This window comes from Myotis nattereri, assembly GCF_964212035.1.
Source record: "Myotis nattereri genome assembly, chromosome: 11".
In the NCBI taxonomy this organism is placed as follows: domain Eukaryota; kingdom Metazoa; phylum Chordata; class Mammalia; order Chiroptera; family Vespertilionidae; genus Myotis; species Myotis nattereri.
The window spans coordinates 15,001,641-15,023,754 of record NC_138086.1 but is presented as its reverse complement, the minus strand read 5'-3'; the positions used below and the strand labels follow the sequence as shown (position 1 = coordinate 15,023,754).

The 22,114-nt window shown below is 39.6% G+C and overlaps 1 protein-coding gene across 1 annotated transcript in view; it reads right to left on the bottom strand.

The window, feature by feature from the left end:
- The window catches only part of CPED1 (cadherin like and PC-esterase domain containing 1), a 280,912-nt gene that overhangs the window by 141,030 nt on the left and 117,768 nt on the right, over nucleotides 1–22,114 (bottom strand). Inside the window, exons 7-13 of the mRNA XM_081101752.1 lie at nucleotides 12,011–12,153; nucleotides 11,230–11,302; nucleotides 9,910–10,077; nucleotides 8,951–9,055; nucleotides 7,007–7,176; nucleotides 2,427–2,497; nucleotides 681–731 (exon numbers count right to left, since the gene is read on the bottom strand). Coding sequence (XP_080957878.1) covers nucleotides 681–731; nucleotides 2,427–2,497; nucleotides 7,007–7,176; nucleotides 8,951–9,055; nucleotides 9,910–10,077; nucleotides 11,230–11,302; nucleotides 12,011–12,153 — 781 coding nt within the window. The remainder of the gene's footprint in view (nucleotides 1–680; nucleotides 732–2,426; nucleotides 2,498–7,006; nucleotides 7,177–8,950; nucleotides 9,056–9,909; nucleotides 10,078–11,229; nucleotides 11,303–12,010; nucleotides 12,154–22,114) is intronic.

Sequence of the window (22,114 nt, the reverse complement as noted above, 5' to 3'; positions counted from 1 at the left end):
AGCCCAGGTCCCAGGTGCAAGAGGGAAGCCAGTACGAGCAGCCAGGGGAAGGAAGGCCTACTCTTGCACAAATTTCGTGCATTGGGCCTCTAGTGTCTATATAAATCAGAGGAGCTAAGCTTGTCCACTTGAGCAGCCTCCAGGAAAAGCCGCACCCTCAGGGCCCCTCAAAATGAATTTGGAATATACTGGCCTTAAACAAATAAGCATAAAATATTTTTATGCAAACATGATAGATATTGACTCATTCAGAAACCTTGTATCTTCTGAAATTTTACTTAAACAAAGAGCCTAAAGATACACAAATATTTTGCCAGATAAATATCATATGATCTCACTCATATGAGGAATCTAAAAAACAAACTAAACTGATAAAATTAATCCCGAGACATAAAAATGGGGCCGACTGTCGAATCTGAGGGAAGGTGGGAGTGGATGGGTGGGAAGAGATTAACCAAAGACTTTATATGCATAACCCATGGACACAATGTGGTAAAGGCCCAGGGAGGGGAGGTAGGCTGGAAGGGGTCAATGGGGGGGGGGGGGAGGGTATATCTGTATTACTCTCAACAATAAAGATAAATTAGAAATTTAGAGAAAGATAAACAAAATAAAGTGATGATTTATTCGAAGCAGAGCTGTGCCTGCTAGTGCTGCTGAAACCGCCCACAGGTACTCACCATTGCTGCAATGCACTTCTATGGTTGCATTCATAATTTGTTGAACCACAACTAAAAAATGTAAATTGAACACTTAATCAAAATTTAAAAAGCACATTCAGGAATCTCAAACACAGCATAATGTAATAAATCATATTTTATTATTTAACTTTATTACATCAGAAAGTACTTGTAAATTAAACTGAAAACCACAGTAAAACAAAACAAGTTATTTGGTTCAAATCTCACAAGAATGATTATTTCAAATAGGGAAATATTAAGGGGGCAATATGAATTGTCTAAATGCCATTCATTGCCTCACAGTGACTGCTCATGATTCCTTCTAGTTCTATAATCCTATGGCTATAATTTCCCAAATTATTAGAATTACAGCAATTCCATCCTAGTTGGGTCAACTGATACTTCCTCTAAGTTTCTGAATTAAAATACTTCTTAATAAATATTTATGGTACAGATGAGTGAATAAAAACACAGTGCTTAAACCATTCATTTTAAAGAGCACGAACTGGTGGGAGAGAGTAGAACGGAATTTCAGCTCCTCATCATTTCTTCACTGGGCCTACTGATTCATTCTACTGAAGCAGTGATTTTCAAACGTTGGTGTGCTTAGAATCATGGGAAAGGCTTGATCATGCTGGGTCTCATACCCAGAGATTCTGATTCAGTAGATCTGAATTTTTCAAGTTTCCCCTGTGATACTGATGGTGCTGGTCTGGGGACCACACATTCAGAACCACTGTACTGGATTAAACCTTGATTTGTAGTAAGAAAACTTTAATTTTTTAAAAAAATTGTAGACATGGTACTTTTTATTTTTAAAATCACAAATATTTTCTTTTCTTGTAACCAAGAGCTCAGCATTTTTTAGAAAGAAAAAATTAGAAAATCAAATCAAATCAAATCAAATCAAAGAAAGAAAAAATTAGAATTTATAGATAAAATACAAGAGACGAAATAAAAATCAGCATTCATTTTCCTTGAGGCTCATGTTGCTTGTTTTTTTTCACTTAACAATATATCAAAAATATATTTAAGGTCATAAATATTCTCCCACAATATTATAATGGATTTATAGTATTTTATTGGATGCTTACAGTTTATTTTATTTATCTGATCCACTAGGATTGCAATAGTGATGGTTTTTATTTATTTTATTAGCAATTTTTGTAATTAATTGTGTATACATTTTAAATGATTTTCTTAAAATGAATATCCAGAAGTGAAATTTCTGGTCTATAATAATAAGTTGCCCGGTTGGTGTGGCTCAGTGGTTGAGTGTTGACCCATGAACCAGGAGGGCACGGTTGATTCCTGTTCAGGGTACATGCCCGATTGTGGGTTTGATCCCCAGTAGGGGTCATGTAGGAGGCAGCTGATAGATGTTTCTCTCTCGTTGATGTTTCTATCTCTCGTTCTCTCTCCCTTCCTCTCTCTGAAACCAATTAAAAAATAAAGTTAACAAATACTATAAAAAAAGAATAACTTTAAAGCTTTCTTATATGTTAAATGGCCCTTTACCAAAGGTTCTGATTCATACATCTATCGGTACCATCAGAATACTTATTTCTCTCCATTCTCCCCAACTCTATTATTTTCAAGGAGGAAATACCTCCAAATATGAGAAAACAGCACTTCCTTGTTTAATTTTCATTTCAGATTGTTACTGAAGCTGAATGATTTTTACGTGTGTTTTGCCCAAGCAATGCCAATTTTCATGTTCAATTAAGTGTGAGACTATCCTTTTACCTTTTTTACGTTCAGTTGCAGCAAATGGCACTTGTGGTTTTTCAATGTTCTCATCCTCCGAGAAGGAATGCCTGCAAGTGCAATGCCAAACAGCTCTATCAATGAAATGAACAAAATCACAGAAATTACATCAAACACACTATTTTTTTGAAATGTGTGGGCACAGTTTTTTTTTTTGCTGAACACAAAGAAACACTTTCTGGATTTCATTCCTTGAAACTGGCAAGCTTGTCTCAAACGAGGTGGGTGGAAATCTCATCACCTCTAATCAGCAGAAGCACGTTTGAAGAAAACCAGGGGAAAAGTCACTCTTCAGTCCAAAAGCGAGCAATCTCTGATAGCTGGGGCCCAACAGAAGTGATTCGGGAACACACATTCTTACGGGAATCTGTTTGGCTGAAGTTATAGTCTTGAAGCAAAAAGCCTAACAAACACACATATAATCTAAGAAATATAAGTGTGCCATGCAGAAAGGTGTGCCAAGGTTTCCATCCTTAAACTCAGATTAACAGGAGTGAATGATCATGGTTAGTTATATCTTGGTGTGTTTGCCTAATTTTTCTGTTGTATAAGTAAATGCTTAGCCAGATTGCCCCTTAAATCCTCAAATTTTGGAACAAAATAATCTAAATTGCAGACAGAAAAATTGCTGGCCATGAAATAAAGAATACTGGGCATGATGTGACTCGATTTTCCTGTGCTTTGCTGTGAATCTCCATTTCTACTCCAACGAAATAGAGATAACAATACTGGCCCAACTTCACAGGGATGCTATTAGACTTAAATCAAATGCTCTGTGTGTAATTGCATTTTATACATATTTATCATCCCAGATATGTGCTGATTAATATCTGTGGAAGATATGAATAAGCCATACTCAATTTCTTCAAAATATAAACATCACATAAGGAAATTAAGAAGAATCTAGAAATTAAAAATATTCCTAATGTGTAATGCTTTTATTGCATTTTATTTTATTTTATTTGTGTGTGTGTGTGTGTGTGTGTGTGTGTGTGTGTGTGTGTGTGTATACATAAAAAGAAGTAACTAGGGGTAAAAAATAATGTCTAGCCCTGACTGGTTTGGCTCAGTGGATGGAGCGTTGGCCTTCGGACTGAGGGGTCTCAGGTTCGATTCTGGTCAGGGGCATGTGCCCTGGTTGCGGGCACATCCCCAGTGGAGGGTGTGCAGGAGGCGGCTGATCGATGTTTCTCTCTCATTGATGTTTCTGACTCTCTGTCCCTCTCCCTTCCTCCCTGCAAAAAATCAATAAAAATTTTTTTAAAAAAATAACGTCTACAACTAACTTTGAAATACAATTGGCCCTTGAACCATGTAGTAGTTAGGAGCTCAATTGAAAATCCACATACAACTCCTGACTCTCCCAAAACTTACCTACAGTTGCCCTTTTGCATCCAAGGATTCAACCAACCACAATTGAAAATAACATTTTCAATCTGCAGTTGGGAATCTGCAGTTAGGAATCCATGGCTGGGAGTCTTAAAATGCTGTTTTTGATCCACAGTTGATTGAATCTATAGATGCAAAACCCAAGGATACTAATAGCTGAATGTCTTTACTGGAAAAAAAGAATAAGTGGGCCTGTGCAGTTCCAACCAGTGTTGTTCAAAGGTCAACTGTATTTCCCTTCTCCCAAGGAACTAAGAAACAGATAAAGCAAGCATGGGGTGAGATACGTTTAATTGAAGAATCTCTGAGCTCATATGTAGCAAAAACTCGAAGTGAAGCTCATAAAAGATACAACCCTGACCTGCACGCAAACTGGATTTTGGAAAGGTTACTCTCGTAATGGAATGAAATGTTTTAAGGCAACCTGTGGTGACTTCTCATTTAATTTTGGGAATAAATGATGCTTTCAAAATGTGAGTTTTCATGGAAAGCATGTGAATAGAGCAAAGTACACTTGCAACTCTATTTCAAGTGAAGTCAAAATTAGCAGAGAGTGCACATTCTGTTCAGATTTATACTAATTCTGTTGGGACTTCTGTAGTCTGAGCCTCAGGACACAGACATAACTGTCACTTTTCCGACCTGTTGCTTTTCTGACTTCATCTCTTTTCAACTTGTTGCTATAGGCAGTTGATCTTTATTTCAAACAAAATAGAAACAGAGGCATGGATACATGGAACAGACTGACAGCTGTCAAAAGGGCTGAGGAGGGAGGACTGGATGAAAAAGTTGAAGGGATTAGCCCCAAAACATCTATGCATAATACACAGACACAGACAACCGAGTGGGGATAGCCAGAGGGAAAGGGGCGGGGGCTGGGTGGAGGTGGGCAAATGGGGGAAAAGGGCTTTGCTTGGATGGGCACATGATGCAACGTGCAGATGATGTCTGGTTGAGCTGTACACTTGAAACCTTATGGTTTTGTAAACCAATGCCACCCCCCAAAATTCAATAAAAATAAAATCAAATAAAGGATGAAGTCAATAATCCCCACAGATAGTATAGGTATGTGAAATTGGCTTTTTCTGTAGGAAAAAAAAAAAATCTGGAGGTGACCATTGTGAAGATTAGGACAGTGATGAATGCCTACTCCTCACCTCACCGTCCTGTCTACCTGCCGTCTGTACTGGAACAAAGCGCCTTACCATGCTTGTGAAGGCCACCTCTATTTCTATTAGTTGTGTGGCTTGAGTAAAGGACATTAGTTTCCTCATCTCAAAAATGTGTATAATATGCATGCTCCTTTACTACAGCATGGATCACAATTAAATAAACATATGCTCACAGGTGAATTGCAAGATAATTACAATTGAGTATTCTTTCTTAAATTATTCTTAGAGCAATTTAATAATTGCTTCCTGATAGAGATCTAAAATTCACTCGTCTCCGTGTTAACTTAGATAAATCCGTCCATGTTATCTTGCCTTTCCTATAAAAAAATATTTTCCCTACTGCTGATGCTGAAGTGAACTACGGATTGTATAGAAACATGAAAACGAAAGCACGCTGCTCTTGACGACTCGCCTGCAACGCAGCATGCTACGCACCAGCACACGGAGGTTCTCTTACGCAGTCCTCTGAAGTGATGCCTGGGAGGTAGTACAATCCATATTTTACAGATGTGGGAAAGAGTCTCAGGGGGGTCAAAACTTACCTGCGGAAATTAATATACTCCAAAGTTGGGATTTTTCAGTCTGTCTGGTTCAAAAGGTTCTGACCTTTGCTAACTGCACTGAGCAGCGGCGATTAGTAACTTCCCTCGTTGAAAGGGAACCAGTTAGGGTTTGGGCTAGGGTTAGATGAGGGTTAGGGTTAGGGCTCAGAGTAAATTCAATATTCTGAATTTAAGGTAACTTCATTGGTTAACTTTACAACATATGTCGAACTTGAACAAAAACCCCCCACTTATTGGGAAACAACCTTTCCAAAGCTTGCATAGCTCAAGGGAACGTAAGGAACAGTACTTAAATAGGCTTCTTGATCAATCAAGTCTGCTCTTCCCCCATCGACAATGACAAAGGAGACGTTTTGGGTGATTTCAGTGAGTGCAAGGAACCAACAATGGGGCACTGAGCTATACTATTTAAAACCTAACTCTCAAACAAGCAAAACCTTTGGTCAGGCCTGCTACTTCCAAGTATTGGGGGAATAAGGCCAGCTTCATAAAGCTGTAACAACTAAAGTGGTTTCTTATCCTGAGAGAGGTCTTAAGAATTCTTCAAATATATAATTATTTGTATTTTTGAATTACAGAAAAGACAGCTAGCTTCTATAGAATTGCTTCCTCTAGCTCCCGAGGCAGAAAAATGAAGTCCAAGTCATTAGATGTCGTTCCTGAGGGCGACAGCAAGAGACCAATGACTACCATGGCCTTCCTCTTTCATCTCCCCAGAGGCGTGGGCTTACTTCTGTCTTCCTGGCCATAGAAAAGCCAAATCTTCCCGTCATTCGACCATTTGAAGGGAAGCAGACCTAGCTAAGGCCTTGGGCACTGCCCTATTTGCCAGCGACAGAAGGTGTTAATATGTTCACCCTGACCATCTTCCCTCTCACTCCTTCATTAGAATGGAAGTGAAGATGGGGGTCCAAGAAAGGTTTCTCCCAACCAATTATTTCCCTCTGAGGTTCTACCTACTAAAAAAAATTTTGTGGCAGAAACGAACGTTTTTATAAATTTGGATAGGTTTTGCCTAGAAATAAGTCACGCCCCAAAAACCAGCTAAATAAATGCATACACCATCTTGGGCTAATTCTGACTGACAGTTCATAAAACAAATCTCACCCAATTCTTTCTGCCTGATGTTCCCATAGCTCAAGGATATATATTATGAAATGAAATTAGATCGAAACTTTTAACTTTAAGCATTACTTTTTAGTGGAGTCAAGTTCAGTTGGTTTGAAACCCTGTTGGGTATATTTTTGTTACAGGGTTTGAAGACCACTGGAATCATTATGGTTTCAATGATTTCAAGAAGCTTATTTCCCAGAGCATGAATTTTTGGACACACTTGTTTTTGTTGCTTTCTTTAATTTAGGCAAAGCCTTTGAAATCAATCTTTAGACTAGAGATTTTTTTCGAATTGCACAATTCAAGTTTGCGGCTCTCTTACCATTCCAATGGATGTAACTGTGCCTTTTTATTCAGGAGCTGAAATTGCTCAAAAACATTTAAAAGAGAGGAGTGTTGGGTCAGGACTGAACGAGCTTTTCCCATAGGATTTGCAGTGTCATAAAATTCACGCATCCAAGACTGAATCCCGGGAGAAGTTGATGGAAAGAGCTGAGAAGGAATATTCAAAGACAGAATATCAGAATAAGTGGTATACAATAAATTTAAAGGTAGTATTACTAAGAATGTAGTTTATATTCAGATATTTTTAAAAAATCAGTATTTATTGAAAATCCATTTTCAGCACCATCATGTAATTTTCTGTGTAGTTGTCAAGGTAAATGCCACTTTTAATATGGCTCTCATTTTTTTGATGATCCTATTTCCAAATGGGGTGAGTTTTTGTTCTCTTTTCATTGAATGTAAATAGATTTCTCCTTCCTACAGATACCTGAAAACAGCTGAGTAACAGGGTGGGTCAGGCAGCAGGAAGAATGAGTAGGAATCCTCTTGTGTTACAAGTGAGTTATATCGAAGCAAGAGATATTAATCCTACCAAAAAATATCTGCATTCTCTTTCAACTCTCACAGTATATAAATCGCTGTGTGCCCTTTCTCCTGTGAGGTAATTCATTAGTTCTTCCCCACATTCTGCCAAGAGATGTTCTTGACATTCACAACATCTTAAGTGATGAATTCCTGAAGAATGAGACCAGTCTCTGATTATCTTTGTATAGTATGAAGCCAAACTGCCATGAGTGTAATACTATGTGTCCAATAATTAAAGTGATGATCCATGCATTTAATTATCTTTGGGGCAATAAGCTTACTTTGAACCCTCCAACATATGGGGCTAAATTATAAAAGCAAATAGTAAATTGGTTATAACTCATACAAGTAGCATATGAATACATGATTTCTTATAGTAAGAAATAAATATTTGATCCAAACACATTAATAACATATTATCAGTGGATTTTTAAAAGTGCTGTGTTAAAATGTTTTATATAAACATCTTAGGCAGAAAAATACAAATTCATTATAATCTATCTATACAAGTGGCAGAACTAGAAACAAAGCAAGTAATGAGAATGCACATATATGTATAAATTATCCTTCAATAAATGAACAGAACCCAAGAAAATACATAGAAAAACATGGTATTTTTAAGGCTGAATCCAGTAAAAGTTATTATAATTATTTAATTACTGGAGGCCCGATGCATAAAGATTTGTGCAAGAATGGGCCTTCCTTCCCCTGGTTGCTGGCACCGCCTTCACTCTGGCCTGGAGCCACCTTTCCGCCTTCCTATGCTGCCCAGAGGCCCAGAGTGGCTGGGGTGTTCCGCATCACCCCCAGCCACTCAGCACCTGCATATGGCAAATTAACCTGCCATCTTTGTTGGATTAATTTGCATACCCACTCCTGATTGGCTGTTGGGCATTGTGAAGGTACAGTCAATTTGCATCTTTCTCTTTTATTAGTGTAGATTTTCTTCTTACTTTAAATTTTCTTATTTTGGTGGTGAGTTATAACAAATTAAGACTTAGATAGTTTTCCTAAATATTATTATATTCAATAATATTTGATTTTACACAACAAGGGCATAAGCAGAAAAAATTTTGGTCACATGATAATATCCCAAAGCTAAAAGTGAAACTTTTTTAGAAATTTGGATATTTTCTCCTTAAAAACTGTCAAATCCTGGCAGCTTTAACAACCTCATATTCTTTTAGCTTTAATAAGACATATTTTTTATAAACTCTTCAAGAATATGGACTCTTCTCATCTTCATATATCTCTGAACAGAAGAAAGGAGTTTACAAAAATTTCTGTTCCTTAAAGAAATATATTCACCTAAGTTAAAATCAAAAGCAAGCAGTTTATGGCTGATTTACTATAACCTCAGTAATCAAGATGAATCAAATGGCACTTTTTTTTTTACCAGTTGGAATTGCCCCAAGCTCCCAAGTTCCTTTATGAAAGTCATAATTGAATTAATCTCCTCTAAAGATAGGCATCGATTCAGTTCCTTTTTGTAGTTTTCACCCTATAAAAAGGAGGGAAAAAACAACTCTTAAGCATTTGCTACAGCCCACTTGCAGCCCTCTTCACAAACCAATGAAATTTTGCACTCTGTAAATAAACAGCTGGGCTAATGAATGCTAATACATAATAACTTCAACCCATGACAATGGTGTCTGCATGTAAGAGAACTTCATATTTGACAAAGAGAACCTGAATGAAATCGCTCTGTTAGTAAGGCTGGGGAGAGGAACCCAAGAGGCAGAAGGTGTGGGGTATTGTGGGAACACAGAAAGAGTCCCCTTTAGCCTCCAGGTACTAGAGAATGCAGCAGCAACATATAGAGAATGGTAACATACCTAGTAATCTGTACAGATATTTCTGAGGCCCCAAGAACACTTCTATTTACATTCCATAAAAACTAATCAATGCACTATGACGTATTATATCCTAATCATTGCTTTCTAATCTGTTAACCAGGTGTGAATGTTTCAAAAAATTAATATTATAACTCAAGACCCTTGATGTCAACCTGGAACACTCACTGCTTTCTAGACTGACTCCAAAAAGTTATGGTACTCCTTTTATTCTATAGCATATAATATGTATTTGTCATAATATCTGCAAGTGTTCTTTATGAATTAGGAACTACTTTTCTTCATTTCAACTCATAACTTTATCATAATTAGTCACATACTTAGCTGACACAAAAATAATATTGGTCCTCAGATGGAGAAAAATACTAAGAAGTGTAATATAGCTGATACAAATTCATTTCAAATGAATTATCAAGTTGCTTAATTACACCATAAAGAAAATAGAATCTTGTAAAGAATGACTTGGAAAAAAATATTTGTCAGTACAAAAATATGCACTTACCTTGGATACAGCTGATCTGTAGAGTCTCTGAAATATCTCAGAGAATATGGAAAGTGAAGATTCATTCGAGAAGAGAAAATTGAAAGTGTCTTTTAAAAGAAATTCTTCTGTGTTTTGGTCCTCAAAATCCATATTATCGTCATCTTGAAAATGTAAATTCCCATGCACCTGTGAGAAAGAAGAAGCACAGAAAATATATTTCATTGACTTACTTTTACTGCAATGTCACTTCTAAGACATGATTCATTTCCTGTTGGATTGCAGATCAGAACTGACATCTAGTGGTCTTTTTGGAGGTCAACAGTTTCATAAAATGTAATATTCTTTCCAAGATACAATTCTTTGTAAGAAAATTAACTAATGGATAATAAAGTCACATTAGCTTAGTTTGAAACCATTGTTGAAGAACTTGTGTGCATGGAAGATAACATATAACATTTCTGAACAATACATTTCAAAGAGCATAACAAGCTTTTAGATCTGTGCAAAATGTTGAATGACCATTATAATACATAAATTCATAAAGTTTTAAAATTTTATGGATAAATCTTTGAACTATTCGACCAAATGTCACATATAATGTAATCATTCTCCCAATATAAAAGCTTAAAAATCAATCAATGCAATATAAAACTGAATTCTGGTTGCACATAATTTTATTTTGTTCCTCTTCCTGCTTTCCCACTCCATATCCCAAAATAAAGCTTTCTATAGATGAATTCAATCAATTCTTTTTTCACTAATGGCTATTTTGGATTAAAAATATCTTGGAGGAAATTATCTGAATGAGTTCATTTGATTTGAGAGAAATTATAAGAATAAGAATATATAAAAACTCTTCAATTTATACATATTTATACTAGCAAAATCATATATTCAAACATTTCTATGATCTTTTACATTAAAATACAGGCCAATTTTAAAGTAAATATGGAAAGAATGAGTTACCTTTTTCTTACAAACTCGTGTCAATAAGCTTGGTAATCTGCTGGTTTCTATTGTCTAGATGTCTGCTTTTCTACATTCCACATATTTAGCTTTATACCCTATTTCTTTCCTAAGCAGTTTTTGAACCATAGGAAAATCCATGCTTGTTCTATAGGAATGCATAGTTGGAACTGGAACTCAAATTACAGGCTCTCCACATACTAGTTAATTCTATGAGCCACCATAAACGTAAGTAGTGACTTTAATGAAGTTGCTATTTATTGACTCCTTACTATGAATGAAAATAACACACACACACACACACACACACACACACACACACACCCCATTCAGCAAAATGTGGAAACTCACACAGCCCTTTGACACACTCACCTGGAGCACCATAGGGGATGTGAAACTGCCGTAACCAATGTCAAAAGTTAAAAGTTGAAAACATAAGCTGCATCTGAAATAAAAACACAGGGAACAAATTAGATTCTATCTGCTGCATTTAACCTATTATTTGGAGTTACATTATGAATAGTTACTCTAGTTACATTTCAAGGTCTGTAATAATTAAAAAGAGCAGTTTTTGGATAATCTAAGATTGCATACAATTTAATTTTGGATTTGGAATCTGTTTTGTTTCTTACAGAAAATACAAATATATCTAAAGTATTCATAGCACATTAAACTAAACAATGAAGTTACACTGTGAATATCTAAATAGTCTCATTCATGTACAAAGCATGATCATGCTTAATGGAGTCACCCTCTCTTCTGGCGTACCAGCTTTAACATTTCCCTAGGAAAAAGGCATTAGATGATATTCAAGTTGACTGAGATATGGACAGAGGAGTTATTGAATTTTGTTCATAAAAGCCTGTAAGAAAAAATATATCTAGTCAATGGTAAGTATATGATAGAAATAGCTAAGCTTGAAAGGGGCTGCAATTTAAAAAATTAGTTTAAGTAATGTTGCTTTACTTCTTGTCACCCACTATTTAGATCCGGACGAGTCTGCAATGTGCTCGGATGTTTTAGGATCTATAAAGAAGGAAACAGAACATTTTCCAAGAAGCACCTACATGTGATAATTAGGGTATATTTTCACTAACAATCAATTTCTGGAAGGTAGGGTTTTTCTTTTCTTAACATCAGACTTTGCTTTCACCTGTGGAAGGCCTTGGGTCCCAGAGGAGAAGTTTGGCTGAAAGCTTCGGTCGCCAGCAGGAGTTTGCTGATTGCTTCCTTCATGTTATCCAAAGCCTGGAGAGGCGAACTGGCCCTCAGGAATGTCTCAAAAAAGGTTTGCAGCTGTAACAAAGTAAATAGTTCATATGTTCAAACAGCATCTCAATTTGTCTCTCTATCATTTCCAAGGTGACCTATTTGAAAGATTCCTTTAGATTCTCTTTGTCACACTTAAAAACTCCTAATTAGGAAAGTTTGATAATCTAAGACATCCTATCGAATAAAATAGTAATATGCAAATTAACCATCACTCCATCACAAAGATGGCGGCCACGAAGCTGGAGCGAGCAGGAGGCTTGGTTGCCCCGGTGATGGAGGAAGCCAAGCTTCCCGCCTGCCCTGCCGGCCCTGAGCTCCACTCAAGGCTACAAAGCTTCAATTATAGAAGATAAATAAATCCCAGATACCCGCTTCCAGCCAGTGTGGGCCTCCGCTCAAGGAGCGGCTGGGAACATGGGTTGCCAGGGGAACCCAGGCTTCGAGTGGGACCAAGGCAACAAAGTTTCAATTATAGAAGTTAAATAAATCCCAGATACCTGCTTCAAGCCTGCGGGCGTGACCAGCCTGAAAATGGCCATCAGCCCCTCACCCAGGCTGGCCAGGCACCCCAGTGGGGGCCCCCCCACCCTGAAGGGCCTGTAGCCAGCCTGAAAACGACCCTTAGCCCCTCACCCAGGTTGGCCAGGCACCCCAGCCTTGAAGGGAGTGTGGCCAGCCTGAAGACAGCCCTCAGCCCCTCACCTAGGCTGGCCACACCCCCATGGGGTGAGGGTCCCCACTGGGGGACTTGACCAGCCTGCGAACAGCCATCAGGCCCTCACCCAGGCTGGCTAGGCACCCTAGCAGGACCCCCACCCTGATCTTGGACACCCTTCAGGGCAAACCAGCTGGCCCCCACCCATGCAACAGGCCTCTATCCTATATAATAAAAGGTTAATATGCAAATTGACCCTAACAGCAGAACGACTGGGAATGACTGGTCACTATGACACACACTGACCACCAGGGGGCTGACACTCAATGCAGGAGATACCCCCTGGTGGTCAGTGCACTCCCACAGGGGGAGCTCTGCTCAGCCACAAGCCAGGCTGATGGCTGCCAGCACAGCGGTGGTGGCGGGAACCTCTCCCGCCTCCTCAGCAGCACTAAGGATGTCCAACTGAAGCTTAGAACTGCTCCCAGCTGGCAAGTGGACATTCCCTGAGGCCTCCCGGGTTGCCAGAGGGATGTCTGACTGCCAGCTTAGGCCCAATCCCCTGGGGAGTGGGCCTAAGCCAGTAGGTGGACATCCCCCGAGGGGTCCCAGACAGCGAGAGGGCACAGGCAGGGCTGAGGGACACCCCCTCCCCGGGTGCACAAGTTTTTGTGCACCGGGCCTCTAGTATATATCCTATCTAATAATAGACAAACATGGTAATTGACCATACCTTCGCTACACTTCCCATTGGCTAATCAGCATGATATGCAAATTAAATGCCAACAAAGATGGCGGCTAATTTGCATACTGCAGGCAGGGCTGGACTGTGTGGCCGCAGTGCAAGCCACCATCCCGGGCCGTAGGCCAGCCCCAGAAGCCACAGAAGCCGGTGATCGGGGGGAGATGGGGGTCCCCTGCCCAGGCCTGACACCTCTGGCGGAGGCGTCAGGCCTGGGCAAGGGGCCGATCCGGCGATCAGAGGGTGATGGAGGTCAATGCCTCTGGCCAAGGTGTCAGGCCTGGGCGGGGGGCGGAGATGGAAATCGGAGGGGTTTGGGGGTCCCCTGCCCAGGCCTGATGCCTGGGCCAGAGGCATCAGGCCTGGGCGGGGGGGGGGGAGCTGGTGATCGGGGGAAGATGGGGACCCCTTGCCCAGGCCTGATGCCTCTGCCAGAGGCGTCAAGCCTGGGCGAGGGTGGAGCCAGCGATGGGAGGGGCCTGAGGGTCCCCTGCCCAGGTCTGACGCCTGGGCCAGAGGCATCAGGCCTGGATGGGGTGCAGAGCTGGTGATTAGGGGGATATCAGGGTCCCCTGCCCAGGCCTGAAGCCTGGGCCAGAGGCGTCAGGCCTGGGGGTGGTGGTGGGGGGGCAAGCCAGCGATTGGTGTGAACTACAGAGGAAACACCTTTTCTGACTGCTCATTGGTTAAGCTCCCTGTATGCTATTGGTGATATTCTTAATAACTTGGGTAATAAGAATCCAAAAAGGTGATCTAGGGTTTTTCACCACACTCCTGACAAAAAAAATGAAGGTCCACTGCTGGAGGGCTAAGAAATGTCATATCCTGCCCTAGCCGGTTTGGTTCAGTGGGTAATGCCTTGGCCTGCCGATGGCAGGGTCTGAGTTCAATTCTGACCAAGGGCATGTACCTAGGCTGCAGGCTCCTCCCTGGCCGGGGCCCAGGTCAGAGCTCATGCAGGAGGCAACAAATCAAAGTGTTCCTTTCACTTTGATGTTTCTCTCTGTCTTTCCCTTTCTCTTCCACATTCTCTAAAAATCAATGAAAACATATCCTCAGGTGAGGATAAAAACAATAATAAAGAAATTATTATTATATGAAAGGCACATCTTGAAAATGCCTAAAGAAAGTTGTCATTTTTTCATGGTGAAGGGGCTGGATTCTGTGTTGATGAAAAAACCTTGCTGGCTGCAGTGACTGGCAGTGGGTGCAGCAGCAGGGTGATGGGGCTGGTGCCTTCCCCTGACCAGCCGGGTCACCTCCCACAAAGGGAGGCCAGACTGCGGCTTAGGCCCTATCCCCAAGGGGAGCAGGGAGCGGGCCTAAGCCGTCACTAGGACATCTCCTGAGGGCTCCTAGTATGTGAGAAGGGGCAGGCTGGGTTGAGGGACACACACCCCCAGTGCACGAATTTCGTGCACCAGGCCCCTAGTATATATATAATGTAGTATATATAATATATATAACGTATATTATATATAGAAAGAGTATATAATATTCTGCAGGTATATTATATAATGAATACAGGAGTAGGCAATAATAGGTTAAGAATAGTAATAAATAGTACAATAATTAAATAAATAATAATACAAAAATAAACTGTTTTACATACAAATGTAAACCTGCTTTGCCACCGGTTTATATCATACATATTATATAATAATCACACATATTTTAAAAACAGAATTTTTTTATTTATTTTTTAATATATTTTTTATTGATTAAGATATTACATATGTGTCCTTATCCCCACGTTACCCCCTACCCCCACCCCCCGCTCATGCCCTCACCTCCCCGTTGTCCGTGTCCATTGGTTAGGCCTATATGCTTGCATATAAGTCCTTTGGTTGATCTTTCCCCTTACCCCCACCCTCCCCTATCTTCCCTCCAAGGCCCGACAGTCCAATCAATGCCTCTCCGTCTCTGGATCAGTCCTTGTTCATCAGTTTATGTTGTTCATTATATTCCACAAATGAGTGAGATCATGTGGTATTTATCCGCTCTCCAGTTCCATCCATGCTGTGGCAAATGGTAAGAGTTCCTTTTTCTTCTTCCTCTTCTTAAAGAATACCTTTCAGCATTTCATATAATGCTGGTTTTGTGGTGATGAACTCCTTTAGCTTTTTCTTATCTGTGAAGCTCTTTATCTGACCTTCTATTCTGAATGATAGCTTTGCTGGATAAAGTAATCTTGGTTGTAGGTTCTTGCTACTCATCACTTTGAATATTTCTTGCCACTCTCTTCTGGCCTGCATGGTTTCTGTTGAGAAATCAGCTGACAGTTGTATGGGTACTCCCTTGTAGGTAACTAACTGTCTTTCTCTTGCTGCTTTTAAGATTCTCTCTTTGTCTTTTGATCTTGGCATTTTAATTATGATGTGTCTTGGTGTGGTCCTCTTTGGATTCCTTTTGTTTGGGGTTCTCTGCACTTCCTGGACTTGTAAGTCTATTTCTTTCACCAGGTAGGGGAAGTTTTCTGTCATTATTTCTTCAAATAGGTTTTCAATATCTTGCCCTCTCTCTTCTTCTGGTACCCCTATAATTCTGATGTTGGTACACTTGAAGTTGTCCCAGAGGCTCCTTACACTACCTTCATATTTTTGGAATCTTTTTTCTTTTTTCTTTTCTCTTTTTCGGTTGGGTATTTTTTGTTTCTTTGTATTTCAAATCTTTGACTTGATTCTTGGGATCCTCTTGTCTGCTGTTGGATCTCTGTATATTATTCTTTATTTCAGTCAGTGTATGCTTAATTTCTAGTTGGTCTTTTTTCACATCCTCCAGGGTCTCACTAAATTTATCAGCGGTTTCCATAAAATTCTTGAAAAACCTTATAAACGTGGTTTTGAACTCTATATCCAGTCGTTTGCTTTCCTCCATTTCTGTCATTTGTGACCTGTTTCTTTGTCTCCGCATTTTTTATGCTTCCCTGTGTTGGTAGAGTGGTTTTGTGTGCTAGGTGTCCTGTAGGGCCCAGTGGCTCAGCCTCCCCAGTTACCTGAGGTGGACACTCTTGGTGCACCCCCTTGTGGGCTTTGTGCACAGTCTTGTTGTAGTTATGCCTTGATTGTTGTAGGATCACTGGGAGGAATTGACCTCCAGGCCAATTGGCAGTGAGAATCAGCTGTGTCTGCAGTGGGAGAACTTCTGTGCTGAAGACACCCTTCTGGGGCAAGACTTGCTTCAGTGGGGCTTTGGTGCTCAATGAGTCTGCCCCCTGAGTGTGTCCCTTATGGATCTGAGGAGTTGTAATCTGGATGGTCCCCCTCTGACAACTGGGTACACTGGCTCTTGGATCTAAGGAGGTGCTAATTTAGCCTCTACCTGAGGGTACCTGGCAGGAGCTACCAAGAGAACTGCAGATTCCCCTTCCGTTTTTGGAGTTTGGAGGTGCCCTGATGAGGCCCAGCTGTGAAGCAATGCAAGCTGCTGTGGGGCCTTGGGCCTTCTCTTGGAAGTTCTGGGTCTGTCTGGCCCAGCTGCAATTCCTTAGGTAATTTTCAGGTTGCAAAGGGCCGGGGCATTCATATGCAAAAGCCTCTGCCGCAGCCTGGGTGGGGCAGGTCTCAGGGAATCAAAGGGCGGAGCAAGCAGCTATGGTGGATCCTCAGCCCTGCCCTAAAGGGCCGCGTCTCAGTGTCCCGATAATTGCTGCAAGCACCTCTGAGGGAAAGCCGCCCTCAAGTTTAGAGTTCTGCCTGCTGCCAGACAGTCCAGTTTCTCCCTGTATGAGTCCTTGGTCCCCAGAGACTTCCCGGAACCAGAGTTCAGAGCAGTTGGAAGCTTTTGACTCCCTCCCGATTCAAAAAGACAGCTGCGTCCTCAGGTGCCAGCCCCTTATCACGCGCGCGACCCTCCGTACCTCTGCACTTTACTTCCTCAGCTCCTCTGGCTCTCAGTGTGCTTTCCTTTCCTTCTAGCTGTAGAATTTCCACTCAGCCAGCCTTCCTGTAGTTCTGGATGATGTCCGTTTTGTCTTTTCGTTGTATTTTTGCAGTTTTTGTGGGAGGCAGCAATTTCGGTATTTACCTATGCCGCCATCTTAGTTTTTTAAAAATAGAAGCTTTTTAAATGAACATGGGGTGCCACTGCACCTTGTACTTTCAATTGCTTTAGGTCTAGATGTTTACTCCATTGTTTCCTTTTTCTGTGGCATCTCTCCATGGAGAGTGAAGTGAAACTGTAACAGGCTTCTGATCAGAATGCCCAAGTTTAATTTCTTACTCTACCAGCCAGGTGACCTCAGACTTGCAACTCAATTCTCCAAATTTTTGTGTCTTCTTTAAAATGGGTTAGCATGTACCAGCAGAGTGCTGTGAAACCAAATTAGGAGAAAATGTATTTGAAAGCCACGGGAAAGTATGAAATTCAAATCTAAGCATTTTGTTATCACTTTTCCACATATATCACAACAAAAACAAGTATGCCAAAGTTGCTTCTTCACAGAATTTTGCTATGGGAGATCTATCCACTATTAAAGAATCTAACAGAATCTCGGTGTTCTCCAACCATCCTATATAATAAAGGGGTATATACTAATTAGACCAAACAGCCAAGTGACCATCCAGACGACCTTCTGGACAACCTGCCAGATGAAGCTGGGGCTGCGAGGGCCGAGCCCCTTGCACAAATTTCGTGCATCGGGCCTCTAGTTTTAAAATAAGGCTCCACTGGGATGGAGAGGATAGGAGAGTATTGCAAAAGGAAATGACGCTCAGGTTTATGCCTTCTTAGAAATACTATAGTTGGCATCACAAATGGCTATTTTTACTTGCTTAACTATGAGAACAATTGCAACAGCAAAATTACTTCAAGAGGATGCTTACCACCAGAGTTCAAGTCAAAAATTTTAAAAAGTCTAAAACAAGTGTCATTAATTCATAGACTTTGGAAAGACATACTCTTTTCAAAGACTAAAAATATTTTTTTTTACATCTGAAACAAATATTAAATAATATTGAATGCCAATTGTAATTTAAAAATTTTTTTCAATTTAAAAATATTTTTTGTATAAACATGAAGCAGGTATTCTATTCATGTTTTGGAAGAACAGACAACATCTATCTGAACTGCTTACATCTGCAAAAGGAAAACTTTTGTTGCTATGGTAATGAAGGACAGATATTGGCACAAATCACCTGAAGGAAATGATAAATGTATCTTTAAAATATATAAGCAAAATTCCCCCAAGGAAAGCAAATACTGACTTCATAAACTTTTACCAGCAGACAAACAGAAACCTAATGAGATATATGCTTTAAGACCCTATGAACACATCATTAGCTTTGGCAATTGGGATGTTTTTCCATTTGGCTAAGAAAAATGAATGTAATAACTGAATGATCAAAGAAAACAAATTAATGCTAACACTGAAAATGTTAACATCCTTGAGTTAAAACAGAATAATATTATGCTTTTCCAAGTAAAAGCAACTCATCATATTTCACTCACTTCACCATATCATGTAGAGTTATTGAACACATTATTGTATTTTCACATTTTAATGTTTCCTGAATATCACAAAGGTCAAGGTTAATAATTTATGAAAGTTCAAAATGTTTGTGTAGCATATAAGATACATAATATGAATTATCAGATTATTCCTTCATGGCAAAAAACAATAATCAAATTAATGTCTTAGGATTACATTTATTCTTTTACTGTGAAAATGATGATTTCTTAATTTCTGACTCTGAGCATTGAAAATGGGCTGCCAGTACATTTAATTCAACTTTTGTTGAGAATTTCACTATGTGGAAATCATCATGCTCTGAGCTCTGGGGGACAAGTACAAAGCACAGAGGTAACAGACTCAAGAGGCAGAATGTCCCAGAGGGAAAACTTTGGCTCTATGTCTGTCTTTATTACATTGCGAGACTTTGTGGGATTCCATCACAGTGTCTACTTCATAAAGGCATTGCTAAGATTAAATGAGAGAACGTACATAAGTTACATCGCCACTGGCACATGTCAATAACTCACTACATTTTAGCTCCTTTTATTAATTAATACAAGTCCACAGCCATTCAAAGGAAATTCAATTAAAGTGGTTGTCAAATTCAGATTCTCATAATGCAATGCATGATTTGGGAATGTCAAGCTGCCCCTGGGAATTCAAACATTTGTGACACCAGCCAAGGAAGAATATTTAATATATAAAAAGCCTTTCAATAGAAATGTTTAAAAAAGAGTATAGAGGCATGATGATTGCACAGACCCCTCCCGTGGTACGCTGTCTAACAGAAATGAAAGAGCAAAACTGAAGGACCCAAATAACTGGATTTTCTCCCATCTTCCTGCTAAGAGAAGGACTAACAGGAGCCAACCACAATGAATGCCAGGGACCAGGAAAGCCAGGGACCAGAACACAGCTGCCTTTATCAACAGACATCTGAGAGAGAAGAGAGAAGTGGCGCTCAGAAAGCACGATTCAAAATGGAGTGACTTGTTTTATGTGGGGGTTTTTTGTTCCCAATTTTTGTCTCTGTGTATATTTCCTTCTATCTCACTGCCTAGGTTTCAATTCATTTAAGCCCTCAATTCAAAGGAAGTTCCAGTTGATTGACCACTTCTATTTAATTTATTTAGTATAGTGGCAAGCAAATTACAGAAATGGAAATAAACTCATGCTAGTGCTTAATAGATACATTTTTAAAAATCATCAGCTTTCAGTAAGTCACCCAAAAGGGGCACAATACTTCTATTCATTTTTGTTTTTGTTTTGTTTTGTTTTTTGTAATTAATCATGTAGGCTAAGTGGAAGACTCCTTTGAGTGCCTGGCTGTATTATACTTTATTACACTAATTTGTATTTCCTTGGTCAAATTACTTGAGTTCTGTGCATCTCAGTGTGCTTAGATGTAGAAAGAGAGAACCATGCTCAATGATCCCATCAGACAACGTAAAGTCTGAAATTATTGGTTATTAATTGCACTCAAAACCATAAGAACCTGAAAAACCCATTTCACCTGGGATCCTCCTTAACCCAGGCACAAATGCCCAAAGGAGTACCTTCACCTTCCTTGTTAATTTAAAAACAATCAAGCCATAAGCTCAGACATCAAAGAGACTTCTCCCTCTCTAGGTCAAGACTTTGAATCAATGTTTTTGAGTTACACAAATATGAGAATTTAAGATCTCAAGGAAATCGGTGCCATAGCAGTGAGGTAAAAATGAATACAACAAAAGCTTAAAACTTTTAACATGATATGAATCTATTTTATAAACTATAAACTGTCCTCCTTCAATGTAAAAATGAAGTACAAATTTAATACAAAATAAATTATATAGAAAATGACTTTGTAAGATCATGGTTGCCAAATTTGGCAGTTTAAGCATCAACATTTGTTTATACTTGTGTTATATTGAAGGTATAACACAGTAAGGTATTTACAATTTTTACATCTATCCATTCAAGCAACTTACTAAAATATACATAAATGGATCAAAATTATCATTAAAATGAAAGAACAGGAGAAACTGAGATGTCGAAAATATTTGTACGAAAACTTCAGTTATGACTTTGATATCTTAAAACACTTCTAGGCGCCCTTCTTTCTGCCTCATATTCCCAACCCATGTCTCACAGCCCCTCACATGCTAAACTCTGGGTTTTGCCTCATTGTTTCCCTTCATCCTCCCACAAGGCCTTGGGCAAGGTGCTCTCAACGGCAACTTGTGTTGTTCTGTGTTAAACTTGCTGAGTTTTTGTCTGCTTTGCCCTAGATTATAAGATCTTTCAAGGCAGAAACTATATATTTTATCTTTGGGTGGTCAATACCTAATGCAGAGTCAGTATTGCATAAATACTGTTGAATAAATAAACCAAAGTTCAACATTACGGAAACTACAGAGACTTTGGAAAGAGAAATTGATGACTAGAGCTTCTGGATAACATAATTTTTCTCTTTCAGACAACATGTTTATGTCTTGTTTCCATTTCATGAGACAAGGAAGATATGCATTTTTCTGGTGTGTTGCAATAAAACCTTTGAAAAATAGAAGCTTCCCGCTGTTTGAGGGGATTTTTGAGGTAAGAAAATTTAACCTAAGAGTTAAAACAAAGAATGCAAGATTAACCAATATCAGAGTTCTTTTTAAGTCATACTCTTGACTAATTATAAAGCTACAAGAAAATACTGATATTTCAATATTTAGAACTTTGAGTAGTGTTTCATAGCATTGAGCCTTACCAATGTGTACTAGAATGTCTGTCAGTATTAACATATAAAAGAGAAATTTTTATCTCAGAATAAGGAATATTGGTACTTAAAATAATTTTGCACCAACAAGCATATGAAAAGGCTAGAGGCCTGGTGCACGAAATTCGTGCATGTGACGGGGTGGGGTAAGGGGGTGGTCCCTCAGCCTGGCCTGCACCCTCTTGAAATTTGGGACCCACAAGGATCAGGCCTCAACTGGCAGTCGGACATCCCTCTCGCAATCTGTTACCGCTGGCTCCTAACCACTCACCTGCCTGCCTGCCTGCCTGATCACCCCTAACCACTCTCCTACCTGCTTGATTGCCCCTAACCACTCACCTGCCTGCTTTATCACCCCTAACCACTCGCCTACCTGCCTGATCACCCCTG